Source organism: Etheostoma spectabile, chromosome 2 (assembly GCF_008692095.1).
Source record: "Etheostoma spectabile isolate EspeVRDwgs_2016 chromosome 2, UIUC_Espe_1.0, whole genome shotgun sequence".
Classification (NCBI taxonomy): domain Eukaryota; kingdom Metazoa; phylum Chordata; class Actinopteri; order Perciformes; family Percidae; genus Etheostoma; species Etheostoma spectabile.
Window position 1 is genome coordinate 25,708,795 of NC_045734.1, and position 17,179 is coordinate 25,725,973.

At 38.9% G+C, this 17,179-nt stretch overlaps 2 protein-coding genes across 2 annotated transcripts in view; one reads left to right on the forward strand and one right to left on the reverse strand.

Moving 5' to 3' along the window:
- LOC116697504 (bifunctional apoptosis regulator) overlaps positions 1 to 3,278 on the reverse strand; it is a gene marked incomplete in the record, with an annotated part of 15,932 nt that extends 12,654 nt beyond the window's left edge. The window contains 1 exon segment of the mRNA XM_032528827.1: positions 3,183 to 3,278.
- LOC116697255 (zinc finger protein 37 homolog) lies at positions 3,040 to 13,404 on the forward strand. The gene is made up of 12 exons (XM_032528588.1): positions 3,040 to 3,238; positions 5,279 to 5,453; positions 5,549 to 6,018; positions 6,845 to 7,031; positions 7,339 to 7,391; positions 7,923 to 8,088; positions 8,178 to 8,270; positions 8,464 to 8,538; positions 8,693 to 8,779; positions 9,654 to 9,725; positions 11,270 to 11,512; positions 12,243 to 13,404. Exons 1-12 carry the CDS (start codon positions 3,230 to 3,232, stop codon positions 13,025 to 13,027), a joined length of 2,415 nt encoding a protein of 804 aa, XP_032384479.1. The 5' UTR covers positions 3,040 to 3,229; the 3' UTR covers positions 13,028 to 13,404.
- Positions 13,405 to 17,179: the final 3,775 nt, after the last annotated feature.

The window sequence follows — 17,179 nt, forward strand, 5'->3', positions numbered from 1 at the left end:
TGTCTATAATGAAGTGGTATGGGAATTTGTAGGTGACCCCAAACTTTTGACCGGTAGTGTATATATAATTTAAGGGATGATAACTTTCTAATCTATAACCTGTTATGACCATACATCGTTCGTCGTCTTTGTGAAAACACATCATAACCTTCCCTCGCGGTCTTTCAGATGCTAGCGTTAATATTGTTCGCCTTCTTCAAAAATATTAGAAAGACAAAACCAGAATACCCGAGCAGTTCTACATTTAGTGTTGCTCCATTATTTCAGGAAGTGTCATTTGTTTACAACGTTTTGTGGTGCGCTCGACAAAGTGAACGCAAACCAATCAACATTAAAAATGCAACCATATTGTTAGCATTTCACCACCAAATCGTCTAAATAACGTTCGACATAGCTAGCTAGCTATATAGTTCGGAACTTTAACAAAAGCTGTAAAAGCGCCCTTAACATTGATAGCAGCTAATGTTAAGTTAGCTAGCTACCACATCCTGATCTGTAGCTACGTTAGCTAGCTAGCTTGTTATTCATTAGATAATCACTAGTTAGGACAGGAGCAATATTCACAGCTCTCTAAAGCAGAAAGAACAATTTACTGATAATACGTTAGCTTTAGGACTGATTTGCTAGCTAGCTAGTTAGCCGCCAGCAAGTGATAGCTAGCTAGCATAACAGTAACTAGTAATTAGTGACACTTTTACCTCGTCTCAGAAATGGCCTTTGAATGGTGACCAGCTGGAGGTTGACATTACAACTATCTGGTTAAAATAACTTACGTAAGTTTATCGTAAATTAAAGCCGAATAAAACTGTCCAGGACGGAGATAAATATTATTGCATGAACAGCTGTCGCCATGGTTCCGATTATGTAGTCCGAGCTGCTGTGGAAAGCCCCACGTACACGTACACGTTCACGTCCACGCCCATGTCAGCGTGTCAGCATGCGGGTACCTGATAACTCGTCATTGGTCATACGCTCACCTATCTCAAACTATTTGGCTGAAGCCAGGACAAAGATGTCTCCCCACGTCCTCGGGGATGTTTTAAAAGTGAGCTGATTTCAGCCATGCGGCTTTGTAAAGCAGCTTCAGTTCAAAGTTCAGATCAGATTCTGTCACTCTTCAGATTCTAGAATAAATAATGAGATATTCGTGACCCCGATGATAACAGAGCAGTAACCTATTAACTTACACGTTGGGTCTGGTACAGGGAACACTGTACTTATAATGAGTTATGTCAGTTCTCTCAATACATCCATGGTTATGTCCAGTGGTGGAAATAACATTTATTGAAGTATAATAGGCCTACTTTAACATTTTGGAAGTCATTATTGTACTTCTTACTCACTTTATTTGGTAGCCATACAAATTACAGATTCAGAAAAATAATTCAAAATATAATGAAGAAATACAATATTTTATTATTACTGTAAATTGGTATTTTTAAAGGGCTATGGTAAGGTACTTTTAATAAATGCAGCATTTGGGGTCCAAAACATACACTGTACATAGTAAGGTTCAAAACTAGGTTACTTTGTGCAATAGTAACATTCCCTCTAGGATCGCTTTTCAAAGTGAACTATTTAATAAAGTTAAAACCCGTTAAAATATTGTTGAGGAAAACTTCCTATGAAATGTTCAGGAGACCTGGGCAAGGTGTTCCCAAGGGCAAAATATTGAAAATTGTCTTTACTCTGCAAAGGATAAGCAGATGATGCATGGATGCCTATTTTCCAGTAAAGTTTGATAGTGGTTTAATTATGAAAGCAAATTATGGCCTTCGAGAGTGGAATTTTACAAGCAGCTGAATGCCTTACTTTGAAATTCATTCACTACTGAATACTCAACATTGACTATTGAGTAACTACTGTAACAGTAATGCAACACTGTGAAAATACTTCACTACAAGTACAATTCCTGCGTTCAAAACCTTACTTAAGTAAAGGTATTTAAGTACTATTGCATTAATGTGTCTGTACTGTAGTCCAGATGTTTGATGTTGTCCTAATTTCAACTACTATTTAAACTGCTGAGTAGTTTAATCTACAGCAATGCAACATATTTTATTCTGTGCGTAGTTTACTCAACACCAGTGCCCTACTGGTTAAGTGAGTCCACCTGCAACCTGCAATACCCTTCAAGTTATTCCCCCTGCTTCAAGTAATGCCGCTCTCTTGCAGTCCGCAGGCCATTCTCAAATTGGTGGCTTCATTATTTCAATTTTCACTTTATTTAAAACAATATCATATACAATATATAGGACATACAAAGACACAGAAACGATATTGACAACACAGGGGTCCAGGGGTACAGGCAAAAAGGACAACAAGGCTTTTTTTATTTAAAAGTCTAAGTCCTAGCACCAACTTCATTGCCATATGCTCCAAATCAGTCACAAAGGTTGCATACAATAGTACAGTAGATGGATAGCTTTTTTATCATCATTTAACTGTACATACAGAGTGCACACATGAATACAACTTCGTTCCACCGCCTCATGAATACTGCTTTAAGTAAAAGCAAAACGTTTCAAAAGTAAAATAAATATATATGAATGCTACAGAATGTTATTTTAACATTTAAATATGACACTACAATAAATACATAAAAATAAAAGTCTTCACAGCTTTAGAGTTCTTGAATGTTTTATGGCCACCATTCATCAAGTGAGTGAGATGCAGAGCCGTCATTTTACAACATGCCAAAGGTGATTCATATGACTCATTCTGTACTGTCCAGTAGGTGGCGGTATGACGAATGGTTACCGCAGCAACAACAAAAAACGAGAAGAAGAAATGGTGGCGCAACGGCAACGCTTTGCCATTTTTATTTTCTAGGACGGCGAAGGCATTGTCAAGATTGGCATGTAGCCGTTGTCTCCTCTGGTTGGGTCGCTCATGGGTGTAAACTGGATACAACGTTCGGCGCAAAGCCCTGTTTATTACAATGAGAATTGGGGTTGCTTAGGTTTAAGCAAGAGGAGTGGTATTGGTTAGGGTCATGGCAAGAATGCCAGGGAAAGCCAATAAGAAGCCGAGTAGAGCAGAGAAGGGCGGGACATGCCTTCGCCGTCCTAGGATGAAAGAAAACTCGCCGACGGTGTAGCTAGCTAGACAGTAGGGTTGAGTTCATGACGGGCTTCTGTCATCCAGAATAACGCAACAATTTAGCTTCATTTACTCACCACCCTGGTTTTCTTATGACCTCCTTCAAACCCTGCGTCCGTATCGCATTATGTTTGAGGTAACGTAGACAACTTAGCTGCTATTCGGGCAATTATTATATAGCTAAGTGTCCTTTGCTGGGATTTTGGATGTAGCTTAACTGTTATAGTTAACGTTACATAACATTAGTTTACGTTAGGTAACGTTAGATTTAACCAGGTATGCAGATTAAGAAATTACATGTTTACTGTAGTGGGGTGACATCGGTTTAAACCCATTTCGCGCCTACATTTATGTCTCGAATGCTGCCTTGGTTGTTAGCTAGCTGTGACGTTTGTTATTAAACTAACGAGCGTTGCAGTCAGTATATATCCATATTCGGGGAAATTATTAATTCACTGCTCCCGACTCTGTTGTTGCAAGGGCTTCCTACAAAGTGTTGCTAAAAAAACATTAGATAGCTCACGGTGTCTAGAATAATGGCAGCTAGCGTAACAAAACAAAGTTTATTTACATTAACGCACATATTATACCTGACCATTGCAGATATTATACATATACTGTGAACTTTTGCACAGACCCCCCATCAATATTTTTGCACATCCTGCTAAACCGTACAGCCTTCCTTTCCTGCTTTCTAAAACTGTTATATTTTACAAAACATGTTGACTTGTCAGTAAAAAGTTAGACAGATAGAAGACACATGTTAAACATTTAAGAATGTAAGCCTTAAATAATATACATTAAATAGAAACAAATGGATGAGAATAGAAACTGAACTAGACCTCTATTGAGTATACACTGTACAAAGATAGTGCCACAGTAATACATTGTAATACATTGTATATTAGTCCAAGTAGGTAATACTGTGTAAGTAATGTATTTGGATATGGAATATACAGTATATCTACAGTAATACAGGTATACAAGGTAACAACAATGATAAATACAGAGATGTAGAACATTATAATTAAACGCAACAAAAGCTGATGAGGACTTGGTTTTTAAGGAGCAAATCAAAGTTTGTGATTATGGGATTTGGAACAACCTTTTTTCTCAAATAGGGCTGCAATACATCTCCCAATCATGGTTTTTATTAAATCGATTAATCATTTGATTGATGTATTGTAAAATTTCAGAAAATAAATTTAAAAAATCCTCAATTTTGTTTAATACCGTTTGTTTATATTTGCCTAACTTGTTAACAAATGGCTATAATTATGTGACACAATTACATTTATATTTATAAGTTATAAGAACGTAGTAAATCCCTGCGCACTGTGCACATTGCACTAAGTTTATTAAAATAACAAGACCTTTGACCGGCCACCAACACAAAACAGCAAACAAATAAGACAAGAACACAGTCAATAATTAAAGATGTATCAATAAAACAGGCATCTTAACATCCATAGAATACAATAGAAACATAAGATACTGGATGGTAAGATATGTTTGAATCGGACACAGAGCTTTAATTTGATTTGTTTTGACTATTTTTAAGATGAACTATTACAGCCTGTGGCTCGAAGATGTTGTTGCTCCATTTAGAATATAATGTCTCACAAAGTTCTATGATCAAGCATTACTTTTATAATACACACAGAGCTGAAAGTGTGCAGGGCTCCACTGCCTTCTTTTGCGTTTTTTCAAACTCCTCACACTGGTCCACCATGTGTGCATTACACATTATTAAATTAGACATTTAATGTAAGAGGGCAGTACTGGCAATGCGGGTCACATTCTTGGAACAATATATGGACACACCCGAGCCGTAATAACAATGGGATGTCTTATTTAGCTGTCATGAATGTGTTGTTACTCGTCTAACCTGACTTTTTCTCGAGCCAACGGTGTCGATGTTTATAGGGGCCCACTGGGTATTAGTCTTTGCATACACAGTTTGTATATGCAAAGACGTGTATATATATAGACAACATTTCAGATGAAGCTCGTATTAAGCTTGTATTAGTATTGTGTATCTATATTTAATTGTGTTATATTTTTACCTTAATTTTGACTACACTCAACTTGTTGTGCCCACACATGTTAAAGGTTTTGGGTTGTTACTGTACGCCTTGATTACTGATCATGAGCGTCTGTCTTTATTTCTTAATAGGATCCTGAGCTCCCAGATCCGTTGTCACTAAGTCTAAATGAAAGCTTTGATGACCAGAATTCGCCACGTGATGATTCAAAGAGAGCACCAGCAAGCCCTGACTATAATTGTGAGACACCAGAGATTCAAGTAATCATCAAAGAGGAAGAGGAAAGCTGGACCGCGAGTGAAAATCGTGAGTGGAAATTCTTAAATATCACATACACAAAAATGACTCCATTGTGATTTTTCACAATTTTTGTTTGTTTTGCCTTGTAATGTGTAACACAGAGGAGAGCTGCAGCTCAGAGGGAGAAAAAGAGGATACTTGCACCAACACTTGTCATCCCAACCTCAAAGCATGTGGAAAGGAGAGCTCTATTTCGCACGGAGTAAAGAGACAGCAGAGAGTATTTCCGGGGGAGTCCGGAGGCCACGATCTCTCTGGGCAGAGCTCCTCTGCCAGAGAGGGGCGGCAGAGACACATGCTCATGGACTCTGATGAGATACCTAAGATTTCCTGTCTACGTGGAAAAGCGCCGGCAAAAGTGATTTTGCATCAGTGCAATAATACAGGAGAGAAACCCTTTTCCTGCTCAGTACATGAGGCGACCCCCAGTCCCAAACGGACCATAAAAACCCATCAGAGAACACATGCAGGGGATGAGTGTTGTGCTAAAGACCAGAGACTCGACGTAAAACAAAGCACATCTTTGACGACACAAGCAGATGACACCAAAAGATCAGCACCTTGCCAAACAGTATGTAGCAATAGTTTAAAATATTTTTTTTTTCTCAATTATTTTGCAGTGGAGCTCATACAATAACCACTCATTTGAACAGATTCTTTCTCTTACGATGATGATGAGATTTTTTTATTTAGAATTTTCTCTTAGGCATAGGCAAAATTCTCGAGATGGTCCAGAGTAAGACCTGTCTTCATGCAGGTCTTTGTCTAGTATTATCTTCTGTTCCGCTGACAATGTTACATCACCTGTAGGCTCTAATATTCTCTCTGACTGTAGTCATATTGACTGCCTATCATATTAGTCACGGATCACTTTAATTAAAAGTTTTTTTTAGCATTTAATGTATGTGTCATACCAAACATTTGGCCCTTCCCAAATGAGAATACAAGACACTGCTATTTAACAGAGATCTTCCGGTCTCGCATTTACAAAACGTGAAGAAATACTTAAATAACAAAAACAGTACAAACAAAAAAATACAGATCATCTTGCTAAAGAGCTGTTTTTCCTCAGGCTTTCTCAAGAATAACTGGATAATTAAACAGCCATCTCAGTCTTGAGCATCAACCATATTAGCATTGAAAAAGTAAGAGAGGCATTGGTTAAAAATATGAAAATGTTCTTGCGTAAGGCCCTTAAAAAACAAACAAAAAAACCCTGCAAACTTTAGTTTAATTTAAGTATTAAACAAAGTAAAAATTAGAAATAGTTTTTCACTATGCATTTCAACCAAATGAGAGAAAAAATATCCAAATCTAGAGGTCACTACTTCACTGCAGAAAAATGAATGCCTTTTCGCATTGTGCTCTGTATAATGTATACTTTATTCTTTATTTAGGATTCTCCTGAACATAAGCCTGCGATGTCACATGAACTCAAGGCATCTGCTAACCTAGAGGACCAAACGCTCCATTTGACTGTCAGACTGCAGGCAGGAGACGACGAGGAGGAAGAAGAAGAGCAACAGGATGAAGAAATTGGTGGTTTAATCAACTCTGATGGAGAAGTGGTTGAGTGGGATTCCAGTAAGTGATTCATAGCTGCATGTTTACTGCATAGCTACAATTTGTTGTTTCAGTTTCCCTTATAAATTTATTGGATTAAGATAATTTTACGTAGCAGTTATTTCCAAAACAATATATTTTAAAACATGAAAAGTGTATTGTCAGTCTATTTTGTTGTCATAACTCACAACATTGGTAAAATATGAATTTAGTTTATTTCATTGACTTTTTCATGTAAAATTCAGCCATTTATATTAGGCCTAAAAGCATGAACCACAGTATTACAAAATTATTTTAAAGATGTTGAATATCAGCTGTTTTTTTACAGGAAACAGTCTTGACCGAGGATCTGATTGCACAGAAAGTTTTCCGCCTATTAAGGTAATTTGTCTTAAAACCTAATTTATCAGTTTTTGCAGAAAGCCAGAAATTACTACATGAAAATGATGAGTTTTATTAAACACATGAATTATGATCCACTTGGTAAATGAACTGTGCCTTGTGTCGTTAAAGCCCCCCAAAATTGTATTTTTGACCAAGGTCCTTGCTTAAATTTGTGCTTTGTTTAGGGATAAAGAGTTGATATCTGTCTTAAGATATGGACTTTACAAAAGTATTGGAATGGCACAGTGTAACGTCTGTGTATGGTATATTTCACCTTTAAAGTTCAACATCAGAATAGAATAGTGACCAAAACTTAAGAACCAGAGGAGAGAGTTTTCAGTATCACTGCAGGGTCGATAAATTGGGAGTATTACTGACTAACAGTCACCAGTGCCCCCCAACACACACATTCTATAACTGCTACTATAAAATGCATTGTATCTCTTCTCTGTTTGCAGGCTTAAGTACTGTTACCCAGGGAGGGTTTTGGGGTATGTTTCTGATTGTTTTTAATGATTATGACCACAGGGTGTCTTCCTGTCCGAGTCTCAGCTGCAAGGCCAAAACCAGAGAGAGAGCAGTAGCCCAACGCTCATCATGGAAGTTGTGTCTGTGGGGGAAGATGAAGAAAGGGAAGAAGGGGAGGAAAAAGAAAGAGTAGTGAAAATGCCAGCTGTCTCACCCTTATATCGTGGTAAACACAAGTCAAACTAAAACTTAAAAGTGTGCAGTTGATAAACAACAGTTATGAATCGGTTATCTTTTTGCACACAATGTCACCAGGAAAGAGACCAAGGAGAAAGAAGAAGGTTCCAGAAGTAACAGTGGTGTCATTGGACGTCTCAGACGCAGAGAAAGAAGTTCCCGCAAATCCTGGTGAGTGATGTGATTGAAGGAAAAGAAGATTTAAATTATAATTTAGTTTCTCATTGTTTATTTAAGTTGTACATGTGGATGATTCAGAAGAGTCCTAATATTATTGTTACCCAGTGTTCAGAATTCAGCATCAATATAAAAGAAATTCTTTCCACATGGGCATATTTTCTGCTATTTTTTCTTTGTCACAAAGTAAAAAGAAGGTGCAGAAGAAAGATTTCAAAACTTCCACTGTTGTCTGTTGAAGACCTAGAGGCAGAGCCAGGAAGTAAGTCTTCTTTAATATTTATTTTTTATTTTTTTAATAATGCCAATTTAATGCCAATTGAGTGTATGTTTATGCTTCTGAAATGATACATTTGCACGTTCTTGGTATTGTTTTTGCACATTATTGTTATTAAGTCTTACATGTAATCTTATAGTATCAAGGCGCACCCGAAGAAAGAGAAACGTCCCTATCATCGTGGAGTCAGAAGAATCCTACTCAAAAACTGTCCGCCGTGTTGCTGGTAAGACAAAGGAGGAAAAATAAGGTTCACAAGTGTGGTTGGGTATCGTTTACGTTTAGTTGACTCTGTATCCAATTGATTCTGATTCATTAGGGCATTATTTGAATAAGTGAACCAAATAGTTTTGAAGATAGTTGTGGGGTTTTTCATCATAGGATCAGTTTCAAATATGGCGCAGTGTGGTGGTAAAATAACTGTTTACAGGGAGTTCATCAGAGGAGGGGGTGCATGTGACGGATGTTTGCAGTAGATATCAAACCTACAACATAGGCGACACCTTTTCACCATACCTTTTCTGTTATATGGTAAATTTCAGCCTCTCTTTTGTGTCCTAGCTCAGATCTGCTGTATTTAGAGCTGGGTACCAGCTTAATACTTTGGAGTAAATCCATCAGCGTCGGTGAGCCAATACACACAGCATTCTGCTACCAAGATCTAATAATGCTTGTGATTGGCTGCCTAACGTTACACGATGCAGAGACAGGCAGGGAAAACTCTACGTTATGCACAGAGACAGGGATTACGTAGTAGGAGCTAAAAAAATAAAGAAAAAGATTTGTGCTGTAATGTAATTTCTTTTCTTAAAAATCGGTATAAAAAAGTATAGTTTAGGAACCACTATCAAAGTCCCGGTATTTGTATTGGTACCTGTATTCAAAATCTTGAATAGGATAGCGAGCCCTAGCCATATTGTACATAACATACACATGCCAACTCCACATTTAGAAATTGATGAGCTTTCCTAACAGATCACTGGTTCTTAAAAAGGTTGAATGTAATTTTGAACCAGCTCTTGATATCCAACTCATATTCACATGACAATTTAACCTCAGTATTATGTTTAAAGCAATAACCTTTATTTCTTTTTTACCAGCAAAGCGACCTCACAGAAGAAGGAAAGATACTAAACTATCTGCTGAAGGAGAAAGCACTCGGGCGTCTGCTGGTAAGAGCAAATAAAATGGTGTTGTGGTAGTGCAGCGGCAGCCAATCCTTGAACTAATTAGCCTTGATCATCGGTTTACCAAAGGAAAGGAAATTACAGGTTCCTGGCTGTGAGATTTGACTTATTCAAAGAAGACACATTACAGGAACAAGAACACAAAGCATCTTTGATGATCATCAGCAGCAGCAGTTTAGTCAGACCTGTTTCACCTGTCAGCAAAAATAATCGCAGCTGTTAAGATATACCACATGTCGATGTATGTGTTGAAAGAGGTCATAGATGTTTCAAAAAAGAAGGGAAAAATGTTATCTAAAGTTTTTAGAATAACAATATGTAAAAAGATTGTTAAATGACTAACTTTAGTCATTTAACAATCTTTTTACATATTGATCTTTATTTTTTAAAACCTCAAAACCTGTGGTGCTTTGTGAAAGTGCAGCAGCAATTACATATTTTGCCTGCAGGTGGCAACATTAATACAGCAACATCTGCAGGTGTAAACTGCTGCTAGATATTTTTCCTTTCTTATTTTTCTCAAAGTTTGAGTTTGTGAGTGAGTTACAGGCCACTTTCATTAAATGTCACTTCATGAGTTGTTTTTTAACATTAATATGAGTTCCCCCAGCCCGCCTATGGTCCACCAGTAGGAAGAAATTGTGATAGGTGTAAACCGAGCCCTGGGTATCCTGCTCCGATCTGGAATCTGCTCCTTATGAGGTCATAAGGGGCAAAGTTTCCTCCCCTTTCTCCGCTTTGCCCGCAGAGAGAATTTGGCCTACCTACGACAGAGAGACACCATGGCTTTCAAACGAGCAAAGTGGCAGTTGGTCAAGCCCACAAACCCCACCCTCCACCTTGCCCCCCCTCTCTCCTCCTCAAAAGCTACAGACTCAGAAATGGCACATCCTAAGGAAAGCACATTGTGGGACCGGCTCTAGTGGCTGTAATTCTGCACCAAGGCTGAATTCAGGAAAGAGACTTCAGATACAGTATTAGGGGAGCACTAAGATCTATATAAAAGCATCCAAAAAGCATCATGTCATAGGACCTTTAAGTCTTTAGCACCTAAAAAGAATACTTGAAGAACATAGCAATCAACAAACAAACTAGGACTATTAACACAGTACATTGGTGGTATGGGATTGGGTTTTTGAAAGGTCTACAAGCTACCGCTCTACCACTGTGGCTCAGTGGTAGAGCGGTTGCCTGCCAATCGGAAGGTTGATGGTTCAATCCCCGCCCCTGCAGTCATTGTCGAAGTGTCCTTGGGCAACACACTGAACCCCGAGTTGCCCCCGGTGCTGCGCATCGGAGTGTGAATGTGTGTGAATGTTTATCTGATGAGCAGGTGGCACCTTGTACGGCAGCCCCGGCCACAGTGTATGAATGTGTGTGAATGGTGAATGTTTCCTGTAGATGTAAAAGTGCTTTGAGCAGTTGTTAAGACTGGAAAAGCGCTATATAAATACAGCACATTTACATTTACTTTTTTGTAAGCATTAACAGTCTTACCTTGTAATTTCATTTTCTTTTTCCCTACATAGTGAAGAAACGCCCTGGCAGAAAGATGGTTCATGTTCCAATAGAAATACCTCCTGAGCTTCTGAAGAAGCCCAAAGAGAAGATGGAGTACCACTGCTCGGTGTGTAGCAAAGAGTTCCCTCATGCCTACAAACTTGAGAGGCACGAGCTGATCCACACAGGAGAGAAACCTTACTGCTGCTCCATCTGTGGTCGGGGTTTCAACCAGAAGGGAAATCTCAAAACGCACTACAAAGTCCACTTAGGTGAGATTGGATGATACTTAATCATTTACAGTTCTCTTCTTAGAATATTTGTACTTCTGTCATTGTCTGTGTATGGATAAGAATGGGCCTTTGGGGGGGGGGGGTTAAGTGTCCTCCCCGAGGAAATTATGAGCATAAAAGACTTCAATTTCCGCATTGTGATACATTTTTAGGCACCGAGTTATTGTTAAAACGGCTTTATTCATGGCAAGGAAATCACAAATTTCTGGTGGCAGGTAATAATTCAAAATACAAAATATAATGGAATATTATTATATTCAGTATTCCAGTAAGGGGGCTTTAACATGGGCCCGGATAGACTAAACTTGACCCCAAAGTCCAGTTGTTTAATCAGTAGGCCTATGAACAAGGCTTATGGTCACTTTCCCCCCCCAAAGAGCATGTTTTGTTCCCAAGATGAAAAATATAGGATCGACTTACATAGGCTACTGCTTTTACTGCTAATTTGTACAATAATACAAAACGTTATGAAGTGTACTGTTTTCTACAATATTTTGATCAAATAATAATCAGTAATGTTGAGCCTACAGTGTAACGGACCACCACTGTTTACTGACCAAAACTGATAACTTATTTCAGTACAGTAAAATATACTGTACATAGCTCAATGTAAACCATAAGTAAAGTAAAACTAAAGTCCTCAACACTGCAAAGATTATTACAGTTGAAGAGTAATAGTTGATTTGTCTGTCCTTTTGTCTCTGTGCAGGTCGTAAGGGTGCCGTGGATTTTGACGATGAGGTGAATCCCATAGCATCAGAACTCACCGAATATTTAAAGTCTCTGCCGGGTGAGTCCAGGATCAGATCCTCCCTCCGTTGCCTGGAATGTGGAAATGAATGTGAGAGTCATTCGGCTTTACAAGCACACCACATTACCACACACACAGAATCGGCGGGGGAATCCGACGCGGTCAAGCAAAGCTCATCACAGCTTCTCTTCTGTCGCCGCTGTGGCATCCAGTTCAACGAAAAAGAAAAGCTGGAAGAACATATGAAAACCCACATCAAGGAGAAGCGCTACTCGTGTCCCGACTGTGGCAAGAGGTTCATCAATGAAAGCTACATCCAAATCCACCAGCGCATCCATACTGGGGAGAAACCTTTCCTCTGCTCCCAGTGCGGCAGAAGTTTCCACACGGCTTCCTCTCTCAAGCTGCATGAGATGCAGCACTCTGGGGAGAGGCCGTTCGCATGTTCCATCTGTGGGAAGACGTTTCGGATAAACTCGTACCTAACAGCACATTACCAGACCCATATTAAAGAAAGACCTTTTATTTGTGGTGTCTGTGGGAAGGGCTACTCAAGAGCTGAGGAACTGAAGGTTCACCACAGGCTCCACACCGGAGAAAGACCCTACGAGTGCAGAGAGTGTGGGAAGAGCTTCATTTACCGCCAGGGTCTGCGGCAGCATCAGCGCACACATGCTGGAAAACGCATCGGCCCAACCAGACAGCTCGGTAGACCGAAGCAACAGGCCAGGCTGGACATCTAGCAGTTGACCGTTTGATTGGATTTTTTGTTGTTGTTGTTAACTGTGTTTGAAGATATTGCAGTAAGTTGCTCTACTTTCCTGTTCTTCTTCCTTCCATTCCTCCTACCTACAGCAGAGACGATTACTGTGTCTAAAAATATGCGCTACAGCGTTGGCGTGGGTTGCTAAGAAAAGATTTGGAAGCTTACTGTGTTGTCTTTCACGTCATCATGTTCTGTACCCATGTTTTTATGTTTACTCTTCTCTAGTAGCCCATCTGTACAATTTGAGTGCCTTTGTATCCTGCATGCCAAATATTAATACGTAATGTTAAAATTATGCACAGTATCTTTGTTATTTTAAAAACCATGTCGATGAATACAGATTTTTTTCAGAAACAGGTTTTTTTTTCTTCTCCTACATTTCAAATAATGTATTCTTACGTTATGACATTCATAGCAAGACCTACTTACCCTCTGTTCACCCTTACATGATATAACATTCTGCACAAAATGTTATGATAAGAAAATGCTATTACTCTGATTGTGATTCAATGATGGAAAACAAAAAACACAATTTGGTATCCATAGCAGTTCTATTTTGGTTAAAGGATGAGTGTTTGGATCATAGTAAGCAGACAGATGGGTAGTGGAGAAGGAAATGACGTTGTTTGAGAGGCTTATATTGACTTTTTGATATATTTTTTTTCCCACCATGAAAACGAACATTTCAGTACACTATGCCTGGCATAGATCCATGCTAACTATGCCTGCTTCTCCCTGAAGGAGGAAGGGTCACCTTTTTTCAAGTCTACAGGGGGTGAATGTGAAAAAGTTTAGTTTCACTACAATGTCAAGAAGTTAGTTTGTAAGCTGAGTGAGTAAAAGTAACTAACAAAGCCAGCACACCTTGGCATAGATACACCAACTGCGGTTGTCTAATCTACCTGTGCATAGGTCAATTTGTGGTTTCATTTCAAAGCTGGTTAAATGTTTCTATAACAATTCAATTTTATTTATAGTATCAAATCATAACAAGAGTTTTCTCAAGACACTTTACAGATAGAGTAGGTTGAGACTACACTCCACTAATTTACAAAGACCCAACAATTCTAGTAATTCCCCCAAGAGCAAGCATTTAGTGGGACAATAACGAGGAAAAAAATTCCTATTAGGGAGAAACCTCGGACAGACCCAGGCTCTTGGTTGGCGGTGTGATGAAAAGTGGCAATAACAGTCACAATAAAGATAATGGAACAATGACCAGAAATAATAGTTGTATTAGTTCATGACGTAGCAGGGCACTGCAGAGCGTAGAAGGGTGTAACAAGGCACAGCAGGAGGTGTTACAGCAGCGGCATTATTTTAGCTTTAGCTAGCTAATGCTAATGTAATTAGCACCTTTACAGTAGGTACCAAACTTCTTCATTCCCCCTACAGGTTTTTTTCTTTTTTTATCTGTTTATTGATCCCCAATGGGGAAATTACAATTTACACTCTGCGTACACATTTTGTTAGTAATCACACACAGTCCTGAACTACACACACACGCTCAGGATATATACATGCACTAATGGAGAGATGTCAGAGTGAGTGGGCTGCCACTGAACCAGCACCCTGAGCGGGTGGGGGGGGTACGGTGCCTTGCTCAAGAGCACCTGGCAGTGCCCAGGAGGGGAAGTGGCATCTCTCCAGCCACCAATCCACACTCCCTACTTTTTGGTCCACACGGGGACTTGAACCAGTGACCCTCCAGTTCCCAACCCAACTCCCTACGGACTGAGCTACTACCACCCAGCTTGGCAGCGAAATTGTCCAATCACTTTTACCATTACCATTATTATGTCTCATTCCAACAAGTTAATGAACCACTGAAACACTTTTGGAGACATTATTTTAAGGTACAAAATAGTCTTTGGTGTTGGATTGATTGATATTGAAATCAATCAATATCAATAAATAAGGTCTCTGAATTACTGTGTTGCAAAGTGGGACGTAATCAATGACTAAACAATGCCATGTGGCAGAATTTTGTATTACATTTACCAAGGACCGCCCCCCCCCCCCCCCCCCCCCCCCCCCCCCCCCCCCAAAAAAAAGAAGAAAAAAAAGAATCAAGGTTTGTATCGAATCGTGGGTCAAAAGTTAGTTTAAAGCCATCGATGAACAATTAGATACAAGAAGCCTGCACTCGTCTTGCTGCTGCCATGTTTGTGGAAAGAAATCCTTGAACACCAGAGATCTACAGCGACACCAGAGGACCCCCACTGGAGCCAAACCTCATGAATGCTCCCATTGTGGGACAGCATTCTGTGTCCTGAACAGACTGAAGAGACACCATTCCATCGACACTAGAGAGAGAGCTTTCTCCTGTCCAGTGTGACAAGAGATTTTCTCGCATGGACAGGCTGAAGGAACACCTCAGCATACACGGATGTTCAGCTAAAGCCAAGGAAGCTGCAGAAGCTTTGGGTAGAGTGGAGATTGCCGACACTACCACAAGCTCAGTTATGTCGTATTTGGAGATCAAGTCTGCTGGTAGGTTGATTCAGAAAATAATGTGGACGGAAGTGTTGGACCTGAAAGTCCTAGAGACAAAAAAAGTCCTTAGATTTAGATCCTTAGATTTGACTGTAGACATTGCTGATGTACTAATGATTAAAAATGCTTTTGATTGTAAAGGGTCAGTTCACCAAAAAAAATTTCCTTTTCTAACTTAGAACTAGTCTTATTGAGCCATTCTAGTTTTATTGGCGGAGGTTTTAAAATGTGCTACGCAACCTCAATACAAGTTAGGTCAATGCAATTTTGTTCGTGCTGCTTAAAGCAATAAAACAAATATTTTTTTTAAAAAACAGCAGCAGTGCGTCTTTTCTATTAGACCCTAGGCTGGTTATTTGACTATAAGACTTTCCTCCAACCGTTTTAAAGGAAAGTTGACCTACTGAAAATTGGTGAGGGCTTTGGCTTATCCAGAGTAACAGAGACTCTTTTACTGGAAAGAGATGTTGTAATTTGTCAATGGTGATCCCAAAGGCAGATATCTCAGTGAATAAAAAACAGAATTTAAGGCATCATGGAAAAAATGACAATGAGAATGAAAAATGTTTTTTTTTAACATGTAGCTGCCTAGACGCAAGGTAACAAGCACTTAAGAGACAACCAATTTTTACAAGGATGCTCCAAACAGAAGAAAGCTGTTTTTTTTGTTGGTGTTGATCTGCACACCTACCAGCTTCTTTGTTTCATGCATGCAGGTAAAGCTGCTAATGTTACATTACTTGTGGACACGCACACGGCTACACCTGCCAAATCTGAACACCCTGGCTACGTTGGAAGAAAACTCATTAGCTGCATGTACGCCATGCACTTCACGATGCCAAAATTGAGTGTGTTTAAGGTGCATGTGCAAAAATGTTTGAAATGTTGCAGATTTATATAATTTTTACACAAATTAGATCAATCATTTCTCCATTTGAATCTATAACGCAAGGGCTTCCACCTATTCCCTTTACATTTTTTTTTTTTTTTTAGAAACAGCACTGTGCACATCTGTTGATATAAATACAGTTTGCCTTGATTTTTTGCTCCTCACATTACATGGATTGAGGGTCAGATAACAACAAGACCTACAGCCTGTTCATGGTGCAGCTGGTTTATATTAAATTAAAGCTACTGTTCCAAAATGGAAAGTGACTTTCTGAGATAATTGTGAAAGAAAAAAAAGAGTTTAATAATTGACACCAATTTATCTTTAATTGTGTCTCTGCTACAGTTTTATAAAATTGTGCAATTAACTACAGGAGTGTTTGGAAAAACTTGAGTTTGGTGTGATTAAATGTAAATAAATCTGCATGCTCTTTTTCTTGCACAACATAATCCTAAAATAAACCCTGTAGGTGGAAGATGTTTTATACATTACAATATAATACAATTCAAACTGTAAACAAATTATTAAATTATTGTTATGTCACTTGACCAGTGGCTATAATACAATGAATATGAGTCATTTGTTTATACAGGAAATAGGCCCCTGCATCACCATGGCAACCAAGGAAACCCTGCTGCAGAGAGCCACAGCCAAGTGAGAGAAAATGACATTGTGTAGATGTTAAAATGAACCAAGCAGCCTGTTCACATCCTTCACAGTTGTTGTTGTTTGATATTTTACAGA